Source organism: Mesoplodon mirus (assembly GCF_964341445.2).
Source record: "Mesoplodon mirus genome assembly, chromosome: 6".
Taxonomy (NCBI): Eukaryota; Metazoa; Chordata; class Mammalia; order Artiodactyla; family Ziphiidae; genus Mesoplodon; species Mesoplodon mirus.
In genome coordinates, this window is record NC_138982.1 from 33,424,213 (window position 1) to 33,436,634 (window position 12,422).

Below are 12,422 nucleotides of genomic sequence, written 5' to 3' on the forward strand. Positions count from 1 at the left end.
ATGTCTACTTGTGGTCTAGTAAACTTAGAATATGGACTGTTGGCAGATTCTATGGAATGAGGGACAAAGCTGTCCTAAAATACTGAGTGTTACTATTCCTGCTACATCCTATATCCCAGAATTTCTTTCAATAATTTTGAGGGTGACTTTAATTTCACAGGTCTCAGTGAAAGTGATCTGGAATGAATCCCAACCGCTTCTCTCAAAGAAGTGAATTAACTGTCAAACTTGCCACGTGCTCAGTTACCGCCACTCAACCCTCTTGTATCCAGGAGCACAGACGTCAGCTAGCAGCAGGGGACCCCCCAGTCTGCGTCCAGCCCTGACCCCCGCCCCGACGATACTGGTCTAACCGCCCCACATTCTCCTCTGTCCTCCTCACGGCAGCCCGACTTGATTTTCTTGATCAAACTGCTTTCCTGCTCTAAGACTCTTGCTAGTGCCACAGTGGCTACTGATTAAAACCTAAACTCTCAGACTCCAACGAAAGTCCCAACAGTTTGGTCCCCACATACTCTGCCAACCTAATCCCCCATTCTCCGCCTTCCTCTCTTTCTGTCCTCAGCCACACGCACTTACACACTGTCCCTGAAAACCACAGGCCCAAGCTGCCTAAGACCTTTGTTTAGGTTGTGCCCTCTCCCTGGATTCCTTCTCCCTCCATACCTGCCAGTCAAAGTCTTCCCAAACCTCCAATTCCATCCCCTCCAAGAAACTACCCAGGAGGCTCTTCTGTTCTCCTTGGGTGTGGTCCCTCCCTCTCTGCCTCAAACCTCATGTCTAATGTACTGATTAACACTCCACAATCAGGCTATTTAGGAAAGTGTTTATCTCCCCTACAAACCTCCAGCCCCTGGACAGCGCTCTGCTTTCCTCCCGGCACAGGAGCTGGGAAGACAGCAGATGTGAACTGAGGACAAGAGGAGGGGACAGACACCCTGCGTGCCAACAGCCGTGCCAGCCCTGCCCACGCAGAACTCGGGACTTCTGCATACTTACGGTTTCCACAGTTGAGACCGCCAAGGCCGAATGGGCAACTGCAAGTCAACAAAGAAAAAGAATAAGAATTAGTCTCAAATATCAAAAGAAATAACTGAGGCAATTTACCTAAGTAACTTCTAAATAAGGTTTGGGACAAATTCATCAGAATAAATAAACACGGAGCCTACCTCATGCAGGTTTCATTTTCAAGCCTATATCCATCTTCACAGGCTGAAAGAGAAAAGGAAAATCCAGGAACGTGTCTATATTGACTTCCCTTGCTCCAAACTGACAGTTAATAAAACCAGCCACCCTAAAGGCCACAACAATATTCTAGATCCAGCAGGCTACAAACAGCTTTAGAATTACCTAAAACCTGGCCTAAATACTGTTGCCAGCTCAACTCAATTTTATCCAAAAAATTCTTAACCTCTTAGTGATTCTCAGTTTCCCAGCTATAAAAAAGAGCATAATAATAATATCTGTTTTATAGTTTCTTGGAGGAGATTAAGTAAAATAAGGCATGCAAATGACTTAGCGCAGCACCTAGCACATAGTAACCACTAACTGTTTGTAGCTGTAATTACTATCCAACATATGCAATTATTTGTGGAAGTTCTCCATGGCCCTTGTGTAACATCCTTCCGTAAACACAAAGACAAGTGCTTCACCTTCTTTAACGTAAGTCAAACCTTTAACCAGCTGTTGGTTCCATCAACCCTCTTCCATGAGGAAGGGAGAGCTGTGACACCTTCAGAGCCATGGTCCTGGTGGGTGCCTCAGTTTCCATAAGAGAATGCTCACCCTGTGGTCTGTGTAGTGGATTCTAGACATACCTAGATGAGCCCTAATCGGCACATCACCCAAGACCATAGCTTTGAACCCTCTGGCAGTGCAGCTCATGGACCACTGCTTCACTGAAGGCCTGTGGGCCAGCCATTCCCCTGGATCAGCAGTTCCTGAATTGATCTGATCACAGAACATTTTCAGCATTACAATAAGCTGACAGAACACCATGAGCTGTAATGCATGCGTGGATGAAAGTAGACAATAAAAAATCTCCTCTCGGACAAATTCACTGCTGCAAGGAATGATAGAAATTTGATTCATGATTAACCTATGTCATGCGCTGCATACAAGAATCACAGGTAAGAAAAGGCACATAGCATAGAGCAGCGATCTCTGGACAGATAGCACACACGCTGATGGTGAGATGTGAGTGCCAGCAGCACACGTGGCTCAGAGGCTGCACGCCCTGCAGGCTGGGATGGGAGATCTCTCACAGACCTCCTGCATCCTCCTTTAAGGATCAGTGCATAATAATATTAACTACGTAGATGTGCTTAACTTTTTTCTTCCTTCTATTTTTTTTTTTTTTTTTTTTTGCGGTACGCAAGCCTCTCACTGTTGTGGCCTCTCCCATTGTGGAGCACAGGCTCAGGACGCACAGGCTCAGCAGCCATGGCTCACGGGCCCAGCCGCTCCGCGGCATGTGGGATCTTCCCGGACCTGGGCACGAACCCACGTGCCCTGCATCGGCAGGCGGACTCTCAACCACTGCGCCACCAGGGAAGCCCCTTCCTTCTATTTTTTAACGTTAGACACTAAATGTTTCTAGTATCTATTTTGTTGTCATAGACTATCGATATATCACTAGAGTTTTGTGGAATGGTTTGGAAAATACTGTTCTAAATCATCTAAATTCTCTCACAGCAGATCATGAGAGCTGTGAGCCTGCACTGCACCGTTTGGCCCCCTGGAATCACTTTTCCTGAGCTACGCTCTCTTTATTAAGGGCAATCTATTACTCGCAGCAGCCCCAGGCAAGCCCCTCGGGTATTTATCACAGGCTGTCATGGACCACATTGCCACAATACCACTCAGTAACCTCGTGATGTGGATGCTCCAGAGAAACTTCTCTTGGGCCCTGGGGCCTAGAAAAATGGGGATGGGCCTAAAGAACTGTACTTTATTTGATGGTCGCCACTTCTTTCAAAATCATGTTTCTCTCTGCCTCAGTGTCCAGGAAGCTCAGAACTTGAGTGAGTGGCCTATCTTTAGGAAACCTGCGGGAACTTAAGGTATATCTTTCTGCATATTCATTTTCCTTCTAGCCTCAACAAAGTAGTCATTTTCTTTCCCCTTCAACCTGATTCACCTTTTAAATTAAATCTCATCTTGTTACAATGAATTTTCATTAGGCACTTCAAATCTTTTTTGCAACAAGGTAGAGTATAATCATATCCCACTCCAGGGAAGAGAAATGAGACCCCTCTCCCAAATCTTTGATACCTTTGAGTTCTCTGAGCTGGCCGTACTCAGCTGGGGCCTTCTCCAAGGAACAAGCTGAGACCTCCTGTCTCTCCGGCGTGGAAAGCACCATGCCCTGGCAGTCCTTGTGCTATGGCCAGGTCGTGGGAGCAGGGGAAGCTGCCCCTGGATGACCCATGGCTCTGTCTGCAGGGCAGCTACACAGGGACTGCTGGCATCCCAGTGACTCTTCCCTGCCCGTCTCAGCACTGAGGCAGGCTGATGTCACACTACTCTGTTCTATTCTGAACACTTCTTCCTGGAAATATTTTTACATCAAATCTACCCACCCAACCCTCATCTGCTGGGTGGGAGCTTTCCACCCTGTGGCTGTCATCCAGCCAGATGTAAGGTCCATCTGTTGTCCTGCCTATGAGCTTAGCTTCAGAAGTGGCCTGGCTCCCTGGTGTAATGATATTTCCTTATTTCAGATGGGCTCATTCAGTCATTCATCAAAGACTGAGCGCTACCGTGGGCCTGGGGCTGCTCTAGGGGCTCTTGGAGGGAAACCTTGTCATAAGGCACTCCAGTGCACCTTAGGATCCAGCTCCGCATCTCCATGCCCTAGAGGGACCCTGACCGCAGAACACTGAAGATGAAATGAATGTGCCAACAGCCAGCATATACACCCAAAGTGGGCTTCCCCTATTGATATGGAACACAAGCAAATTTGAGCCTTCTGGACTTTTAAATAAAAGGACAGAAGTACATGGTGGAGTCTTCAGGGCTTTTTTTTTTTTTTTTTTTTTTTTTTGTGGTACGCAGGTCTCTCACTGCTGTGGCCTCTCCCGTTGAGGAGCACAGGCTCCGGACATGCAGGCTCAGCGGCCATGGCTCACGGGCCCAGCCGCTCCGTGGCACGCGGGATCCTCCCGGACCGGGGCACAAACCCGCGTCCCCTGCATCGGCAGGCGGACCCTCAACCACTGCGCTACCAGGGAAGTCCCTTCAGGGCTCTTTTGTTCCCCTGCAGGAAACCAGATCAAGACCTGCCAATCTTGTCCTATCATATATGCTGCCCTATCATCCAATTGTTCATTCAACAGACATTCATGGAACCCCATAATGTGCAAGCATATTCTAGAGACAGGCACCCAAGGTATCTGCAGTCTAGTCAGAGAAAGAGACCTGCAGACAGCTGGCTGGAATTCATCAGGATATCTGCATGATGGAAGGAAGCTAAGACATCTACAGGAAGGACACCTACTTTAATTTTACACAATGCTTTGAAAGTCTGGTAAAGACATTTTATGTGAGACACTGAGAAGTTGTGTGTGTGCATACAATAAAGAACAATATGCAGCTGCTAATGTACAACTGTTAATTGCAGACATTTAGAAAACACACACCCACATGCCTTTATCCTCGATTTACACCAGGGACTGACCCCGGATTTGAGGTGTCCGAGAGGGTACTTCTTTGAACTACCCCCGTGCTCCAGCACCAATGGCCAGAAGATGTCACTGTAACCCCTCAGAACCCAGCTGGCTGGGCTGTGGCCCAAGGAGCTCCAGGATCCATTCATGGAGCTCTGATGGCCATGGGTGAAAATCTAACCAACAGGATACTGCAGAAACCAGGCTGCATAGGGCCTCGGCCACAAGCCCAAAAGCTAACCACGGTTTTCTTATGCCGATTCTCCGGTCATCACTTGACAGACATAAGGTCTCCGGTGCCGGCGTCACTGCATCTGGTAAAGCTTTGACAGCTCCGCGATTGCTAGTGCTAGTCTGCAAGTGACACAATTATAGAACTACTGACTTGGGAAGAGAGGGAAATGACTCATGCCAGCCAGAAGCAAAGGTGGCAGGGCTCTCTTGAGGCCACCTGAAATTGCAGAGGCACTGCGTACAGAAACGACTGCCCCACGTAGCCACACGGCCTCCAGCACACAGGGACGTCAGCCCACTTCATGCGTGAAGGACGTTACCTTCACACATGAGGTGGGCTCAGTGTCCCAGTTTCTAAGACGGGCCAGGAGCACTTTGCATGAAACCAGATAAGAGGGAACTAAGAAGCATCACCTCTGTATCAAAGAGGCAGACTGACAGGGCACTGAGGAACGCTGTGAGCTTCAGACTCAGGCCTGTTGCTCCACAGAGTGGGGCCCCCTCTTCAAACCCCACCCAGGGCCTGTGTGCAGAGCTGAGGAGGTGCACTTTCAAAGCACCTAAGTCAGAGGGTCTGAAGCGCAGGATGAGAGCACTGCCCTGAAATGTATTTTTATCCTCTCCTTTAATGGGAAGTCCTGACAGAAATAAGTGGCATGTCACCTTTCCCCAGGATGCCATTTTTACTCAGATCCCAGTACATCTGTCACCAGCAGGCACTGACTGAGCAGGAAAACTGGGCCATACACGTTCTCATGTGATGCGAGGCCTGAGGCTACATGATGCCTTTATGTTGCTCGTTTTCCTGTGATCACGAATTGCAGCAGGGTTTCGTAAGTCAGGGTACCCAGTGCTCTGGACTTGAATTCATTTTATTTTAAAGCAGTATTCTTGCACTGCACTCACTGACCAGCCTTCATCTCAAACTGGATGAAGTTAATCCTCACCTAAGAGATGAGCAGAATTAGGTTTCTGCCTTGAAACCCTGAAAACCAGAACTCATTGGTTCAACAACAACCTGGGTAAAATACAAGAGCAAAGCCTGATGGCTTACAAAGTACCTCCATAACCACTGCCCTCTTTAATTCTTAGAATATCCAATGAAGTATCACTGCACCCATTTCACAGAAGAGGAAACTCAAGCTCAGCGAAGCAAAGTGACTTGCCCGAGATGATACAGGACGGGCAGGCAGAGTGGGGCTCTGACTCAGGTCTCCCGGGCTGCCAGCTACCACTAAAAGGTACAGCCCTGCTTCCGTGTTGGTATTTTCAATTTAAAAGATTAGCAGACAATAGAATAAACTTTGGGAATTAAAACAGTAATTTTTCTAATTTCCTCTAATTAGGAGGAAAAAAAAAAAAAGGCCTGGCCACCCCAGGCATTCCATTCTCTTTTCTTTTCCTTTGAATCTGGTTGGCCAGACCAGTGTGCACCAGTCAGAGATAATGCTATTATTCCAGGGAGATAACGTATTCAACTCTGCTGGGAGCCAAATAACTAGAACCGGTTACCCCCAGATTAGAACAGTCACCCCTAGAGCAGAGAGACTGCCCCAGGCAGAGAAAACCACCTTCCCCGCCCGCTGGGCCACAGAACCCCACACTGGCCGGTACCTCGGCAGGAGTGGTCCATCTTGTTGAACTGGAAGTAGCCAGACTTGCACTGGCACAGCGCGACCCCGTCCAGATCGGTGCAGATGGAGGTCTCTTTGTCACATTCTGGAGTCTTCCGCTTGCACAAGCTGCCCGCTAGAATGGAAAAACAAGACAGTGAAACAGAACAAAACCTCCTCCACGTCCAACATTAAGATGCGTGAACTTTCTCTTTCAAGAGCCTCGGAGAACAGTTTCCAAAAGAGCCTGCGTGGTGCACCGCTCCTCTCAGAGGGCACTTCTGCACTGCCTTCTGCCGCTCCTCCCCCGAGTCGGCCCCCGGGTCTGTTAGTAAAAGTTGACGGGGCAGGAAACAAACCCAGAAGACACGGGGTGCCGTCGCCAGCTCCAGCGTCCCCTGCAAACACAGCCCTCGACGGGTGGGATCCGCTGCACCTTCCCGCTCTAGCGCTGCAGGGGAGACTCGGCACAAACCCAGAAAGCGTGACCCGCTCTCTTAGGAAGAAGGCCTGTCTCGGCTGAGGTGTGTCCCGGCTCTGTGTCTGTCTGGCCTAAAGGGACGCAGCGCCTGCTGTGGCGGGTAGCCTGCTGCCTAGCAGACTGATGCCGAGGAGAGGTGTGGAAGGTAAGCCGGGCTGTATGTGTTGTCACTGTCCGCCTGCCCACTATACTGACGCCCGCCTGGGGCTTGCTTGGCTCTGGGTCGTCAGCACCTGGCCATGTGGGCCATGTTCATTTCATGGATGACAAAGAACTCTTTCATTATCATCCGAAAGCATTCATTGTTGGGCATGTGGCCCTGTCTGAAGTTGTAAACAGTGAACCCTCTCTCGGGTTGTATACAGCACGCCCTCTCTGAGGTTGTATACAGTGGGCACAAGGGTGCTTTTTGCCATATAAGGTAGGTCTAACAAAAAAACATATGTAATTGGGGTATACAGACAACAGAACAAAAATATGAAATCACTTGGATAGTGGACAGTAACTTCTTTACCCTATGTACAGGGTGAGACTGACCTACGCCGCTGTTTTTGGCGGGCCTGAGGAGAGAGCCGAGGAAGGGCCACTTGTACACTGGGCAGTGAGGTGTGGGCTCCCTTCTCCCACCTTAAGGAAAACACCAACCGATTCAGAAACCAGGTGCCAGCTCTTAACACAGCACAGCTATACCCCCACCCCACCCCAGGCAGGTTCTGGTGACAGGGACCCCGGCATCTGCCTCCTTGTCTGAGTCTCGAGAGCTCGGGGCCAGTGGGTGGCTTGGTCACAGGAGGTTAGTTTAGGACACAACTTCAGCTCTCAGAGCTGAATTTCCTGCCTTTATCAAGTGGAAGCTGGCATGCTAAATCAGAACCTATTGGTGTGTGTGATACAATTTCCTTTGTTTATTGTGAAAGGTTTGTATTTAAGGGAGAAAAATGGAAAATCTCACCAGGCCAACACAGTGAAGCTGGCACAGAGGGGCACTAAACGGCCACAATCTCTCATCTAAAGCCTTAATATAAAGAAATATCTCCAGCACAGAAGGCCGTCCAGGCTGGTACTAGTTGGTGCAGCAGCCAGCCTGAGTTGCCTGGCCTGATTAGATATTTTCGGGAAGCCAACGTCACGTTTTCCCTCCACCCTGCCCATGAATCCTGCCTGCTGGCAAATACTGCTCGCCCTGCTGAAGCAACTCTTCCCCGCACAGAAGTAGATTCACTTGAAGGCAGGGAAAGCTGGCCCCGCCTTTGCGATGGAGGGGTTGCTATCCCCAAAATTCTTAAAGAACATTCTGTCATCAGTCCATCAAATGGAACCACGTATAATGCCGTTTTCGTTTTAAGCCTGGCGATGTGATTTTTCTGCATCTACAATTCCCATGCCCCTTCCTGGGCATAACATCCGCCAAACAGACAATGAGAATTTATGTGAATCTAAGGCTGCGACGCTCCCTGGGGGATTTCCAAGGACTCTAAACCTCTGGAGAGATGAGAGCTACAGTTCTTTGAAAGGCGAGGAAGTCGATGTTTTGTGAATTGAAGGGGAAGAACCTGCCCTTGCAAGGGCAGCGGCCAGAGTGGCCCGGTGCTTCCCACGTGTTGGCAACACCCAGATGTCAGAAGCTGACAGCTCCCCCTTGTCCAGCCCGCCTCTCTAGCACTCAGAGAGGTGAGTGAGAGACCAAGCAGTGTGCTGGCAAAACCTGGAGAAGCCCTGGGAGGGAAAACAGAGAGGTGAGGCTGTTTTCAGCCAAGATGCATGGCCGTCTTTGTTCTCAGGGGCTTGGAAAGCAGAGGCAAAGAATGGGCACCAGGGCTTCCTTGGTGGCGCAGTGGTTAAGAGTCCGCCTGCCCATGCAGGGGACACGGGTTCGTGCCCCGGTCCGGGAAGATACCACATGCCGCGAAGCGGCTGGGCCCGTGAGCCATGGCCGCTGAGCCTGCACGTCCGGAGCCTGTGCTCCGCAATGGGAGAGGCCACAGCAGTGAGAGGCCCACGTACCACAGAAAAAAAAAAAGAATGGGCACCAGTACATGTGGAGGCAGGAGGTCTGTGGGAAATCTCTGTACCTGCCTCTTGATTTTGCTGTGAACCTAACACTGCTCTAGAAAAAAGTCTTCAAAAAAAAAAAGGGACCTTGGCAAGGAAGACAGGAGCTTTCCCGTAAGCTACATCTGAGCAGTTGGAAGAATGGGGGTCAGAGAGTGGGCAGGGCTGCCACGGGCATGGCCCTTACAATCCGAATATCTTGCCGCTTGATTTGCAAAACATGAAATACGTTTACTAAGGACAAAAAAGTAACCTAATATAATGCTGACCACGTAGCATGTATTCCACATGTGTTTAGTGAACTGCAAGGTCCCCTTCCTACTTTCTGGGGAGGAAAAATTGGAACCTTTAAATCCCTGGCAAGAGAAAGAAACTAAAATCAAAGCAGAGTACAGTGTGATGGGGCAGGAACTTTTTAACCAATTCCCCAATGAAGCTGAATGATAGCAACTTCAACTCCAGAATGCTTAGCTCTTTTTTTTTTTTTTCAAGTGAATAGCCCTTAAATGGGCAAAGCTCTAGCATTTATCCCTGAGCAAAAGGTTAACTGCCAGCTCTGTAATGCACAGTCCACAAGGAGGGCTCTCCAGACCTGCTCTTACAAAGCTCTGGCTCATCGGGAACGTCCTGGATCTCCAGCAGGCCAGAGCACCAAACCTGCTACCTACAACTTAGTCTAGCATCTGGGCACCAGATGGGGAGGTTCCCTCTGACTCTGCATCCCTCACCAGTCCTATGTGTAGTAAAATGAGCCAACCAGAGCCAGCTCTGACCACTTATGAGACACAGCAGGGGTAAGCCCCCCTGCATGAGGAAGCACTTTTGATTCCAGCAGAGTTTTCCCATCCCAGAGGCGAAACCTCCCCTCCAAGACCTGAATTTGCCTTCCAAACTTGTTTCTAATCCCTTTCTTCAGCTGCTTCACATCAGATGCACTGTAGAAGCTTTCAACAAAAACAGATAAAGAACAAGAAAAGAGAAATCATGGACGGTGAGCAGTTTGGCCTCTAATCTAGTCTTGTTTCTGTGCACTTAGAATTTGCAAACAAATATACAGAAAGAGGGGTGATTCTGTACATGCTTTTTTTTTAACCTAATGGTATGTCAAGATGAAGGTCTGGAGTCATTGACAAGCATGTACATTCTGTGTGTGAGTTTCTATCTCCCCAGAGAGAGGAGGAACCTTTCAAGGGAAAGAGTGGTTTTTGCTCCATTACATCGCTCCTACATCCCTTCCAATACTAACGCTGGATAGAAGAAATAGAAACAGTATGCCAAGGACTGGGGACCTTCAAGGCTGTATGTACAGGACTCTGTGTGTGTGTGTGTGTGTGTATGTGTGTGTGTCTGTGCGTGTGTACACAAAGATGCACACACACAAAGGCCTTGTGCTTAACGCCCACTTCAAAGACAGGCTGGTTCTGTGACAAGTTTCTTGGACCTGAGCCCTGAATGCCTTACACTTCTACCCTTGGTCTGTGCCTAACTGAATGGGTGGGGTCCTACCAGAGGGCCTCTTACCTCTAAAGATCCGCCTCTGAGACCCCAAGAGCTGGCAGACCTCAGCAGAGGCCCTGCAGGAGTTGACACATTTCTGCATCCCATCGGCCAGGTCGAACAGCGTCACGTTGGAGGCCAGGGAAAAGGTGGTTTGCAGTGACATCACCACCGCACTGGGCTCCCTACAGGCAAAATATGTAGGTTTTAATTGTCCTAAAATGACATGTGGGCCGCAGGGCTTTTGGAAATTGAGTGTCCTCCCCATTCTCCAGTGAGGGCCTGGGAGAGTATGAAGTTCCAGTGACCTTGGCCCTGGATTACCCTATGGCCCAATCAAAACAAGGCCCAGTTTTGTTGCCATGACCCATGTTAGAACATCCTCCCCTTTCTATAGACTGGTTCACAAACTAATATAATCCTGTTACTTACCTAGAAGCATGGGCTGTGGATCGGGTATAACCAGGTAATGTTGAAAAACACACATTTAACTGAAAGGAAGAACAGGTTTATCGTTAACTGTGAGTCAGACAAAAGCCTTAAACCTAGAACGAATTTTCAGGATCAAATAGGCGTTTTCCAGCCATCAGGTTGTCAGCAGGCGGCCTTACGCAGGACTGGTGTCTTTTTTGTTCCTTTCTTAAATGCCTTTCTGCTCTTATTCTGTTGTTCCATGAGTACAAAGGGAGAGAGGCAGATAGTAAATCAGTGGGGAAAATCTTGGCAGGAAATGATGTTCAGAACAGCACCCTTGGATGCAAAACATCTTCAAAGGAGCAGATCTCTTCTAAGACCCAGGGTTTCAAAAACCTCAGAGGCAACTGTTTATTTGGACTTTGCATAGTGAACAAGTCTCACTGAAAAGGCTGGGTTCCTTTCAGCTACCCCAGGTCTGGCAGGCCTGACACAGACCCCCCCTCATAATCTACAATGAATTGACCTAACTCACAGATAGGTCCTCTTCAATAAGGTTCTCCATAGGAAATTACATTACATGGGTCAAGAGCCCTTTTGTTGAGAGCAAATTAAGAGCGACTCTCCCTGTGTTTGCCTTGTGCTCTCAGAAAGAGCAGAAAATCCCTGTGGGGCATGTGAAGTACCATGCCTGCTTCTCCACTCCCCCCCCCCCCCGCACAGTAGGGGCTGGGGATTCCTTTTATGCAGCAGAGGGTCTCAATACCTTGACCAATGCAACCCACCTGTCTTCAAAGCCTGTGTGTCAGACACATCTCACCCTTCACAAGATGGATTCAAACACGGGATGCTATCAAACCCTTTTTTGGCTTTGTATGACATTGCTTTATATTCACAAGGCAATGATTTATTATTATTATTACTTAAACTTTTTTTCCCAGGAAAAAACAGAAATAGCACATTTCAGAACAGAATGGCACCTTGGGAAAGACTACTTGAGTCATAGCCTAAATCTTCTCTAGTCATAGCCGAATCTTCACTATATCTTGGGGGTGGGGATGTCACATCACTAATAAATTATATGTTGATACTGGGTAAAAATTAGCAAATCAGATAAGTCACTGAGCACCGTGTAATGGGAAGGACTGTACCTCTGCACGAGTTTCTCAGGCCCTGTACTACCTTCGAAGGAAATATTGACCTACAACCGAACTAAGAGGCAGCTGCGGTGCAGTGCCAAGCACACCAGGTATAGGGTTAGTAGACGTAAAACCCTGTCATATAGTAAAGAATTTGACGTTACACAAAGAGAGGTCTGGCCCTTGACTCCTGGGAGGTAATTTCTAAGCCTTTGGAATGTCCTGCCTTTGTTTACCTGGAGACCCTGGGCTGCTCCAGATAATCTAAGAGTGTGATTTATGGTGGGGTTTGGGGTTACAAAGGGTAACCCAAAGGGTTACCTCT

General features: G+C 48.7%; 1 protein-coding gene across 3 annotated transcripts in view; it reads right to left on the minus strand.

Moving 5' to 3' along the window:
• HEG1 (heart development protein with EGF like domains 1) overlaps window positions 1-12,422 on the minus strand; it is an 81,351-nt gene that overhangs the window by 19,284 nt on the left and 49,645 nt on the right. For all 3 annotated transcript variants that reach the window (XM_082626125.1, XM_082626126.1, XM_082626124.1), the window contains 5 exons: window positions 10,977-11,035; window positions 10,569-10,729; window positions 6,516-6,650; window positions 1,170-1,212; window positions 1,000-1,037 (listed from right to left, as the gene is read on the minus strand). In XM_082626125.1, the coding sequence (XP_082482251.1) occupies window positions 1,000-1,037; window positions 1,170-1,212; window positions 6,516-6,650; window positions 10,569-10,729; window positions 10,977-11,035 (436 nt within the window). The remainder of the gene's footprint in view (window positions 1-999; window positions 1,038-1,169; window positions 1,213-6,515; window positions 6,651-10,568; window positions 10,730-10,976; window positions 11,036-12,422) is intronic.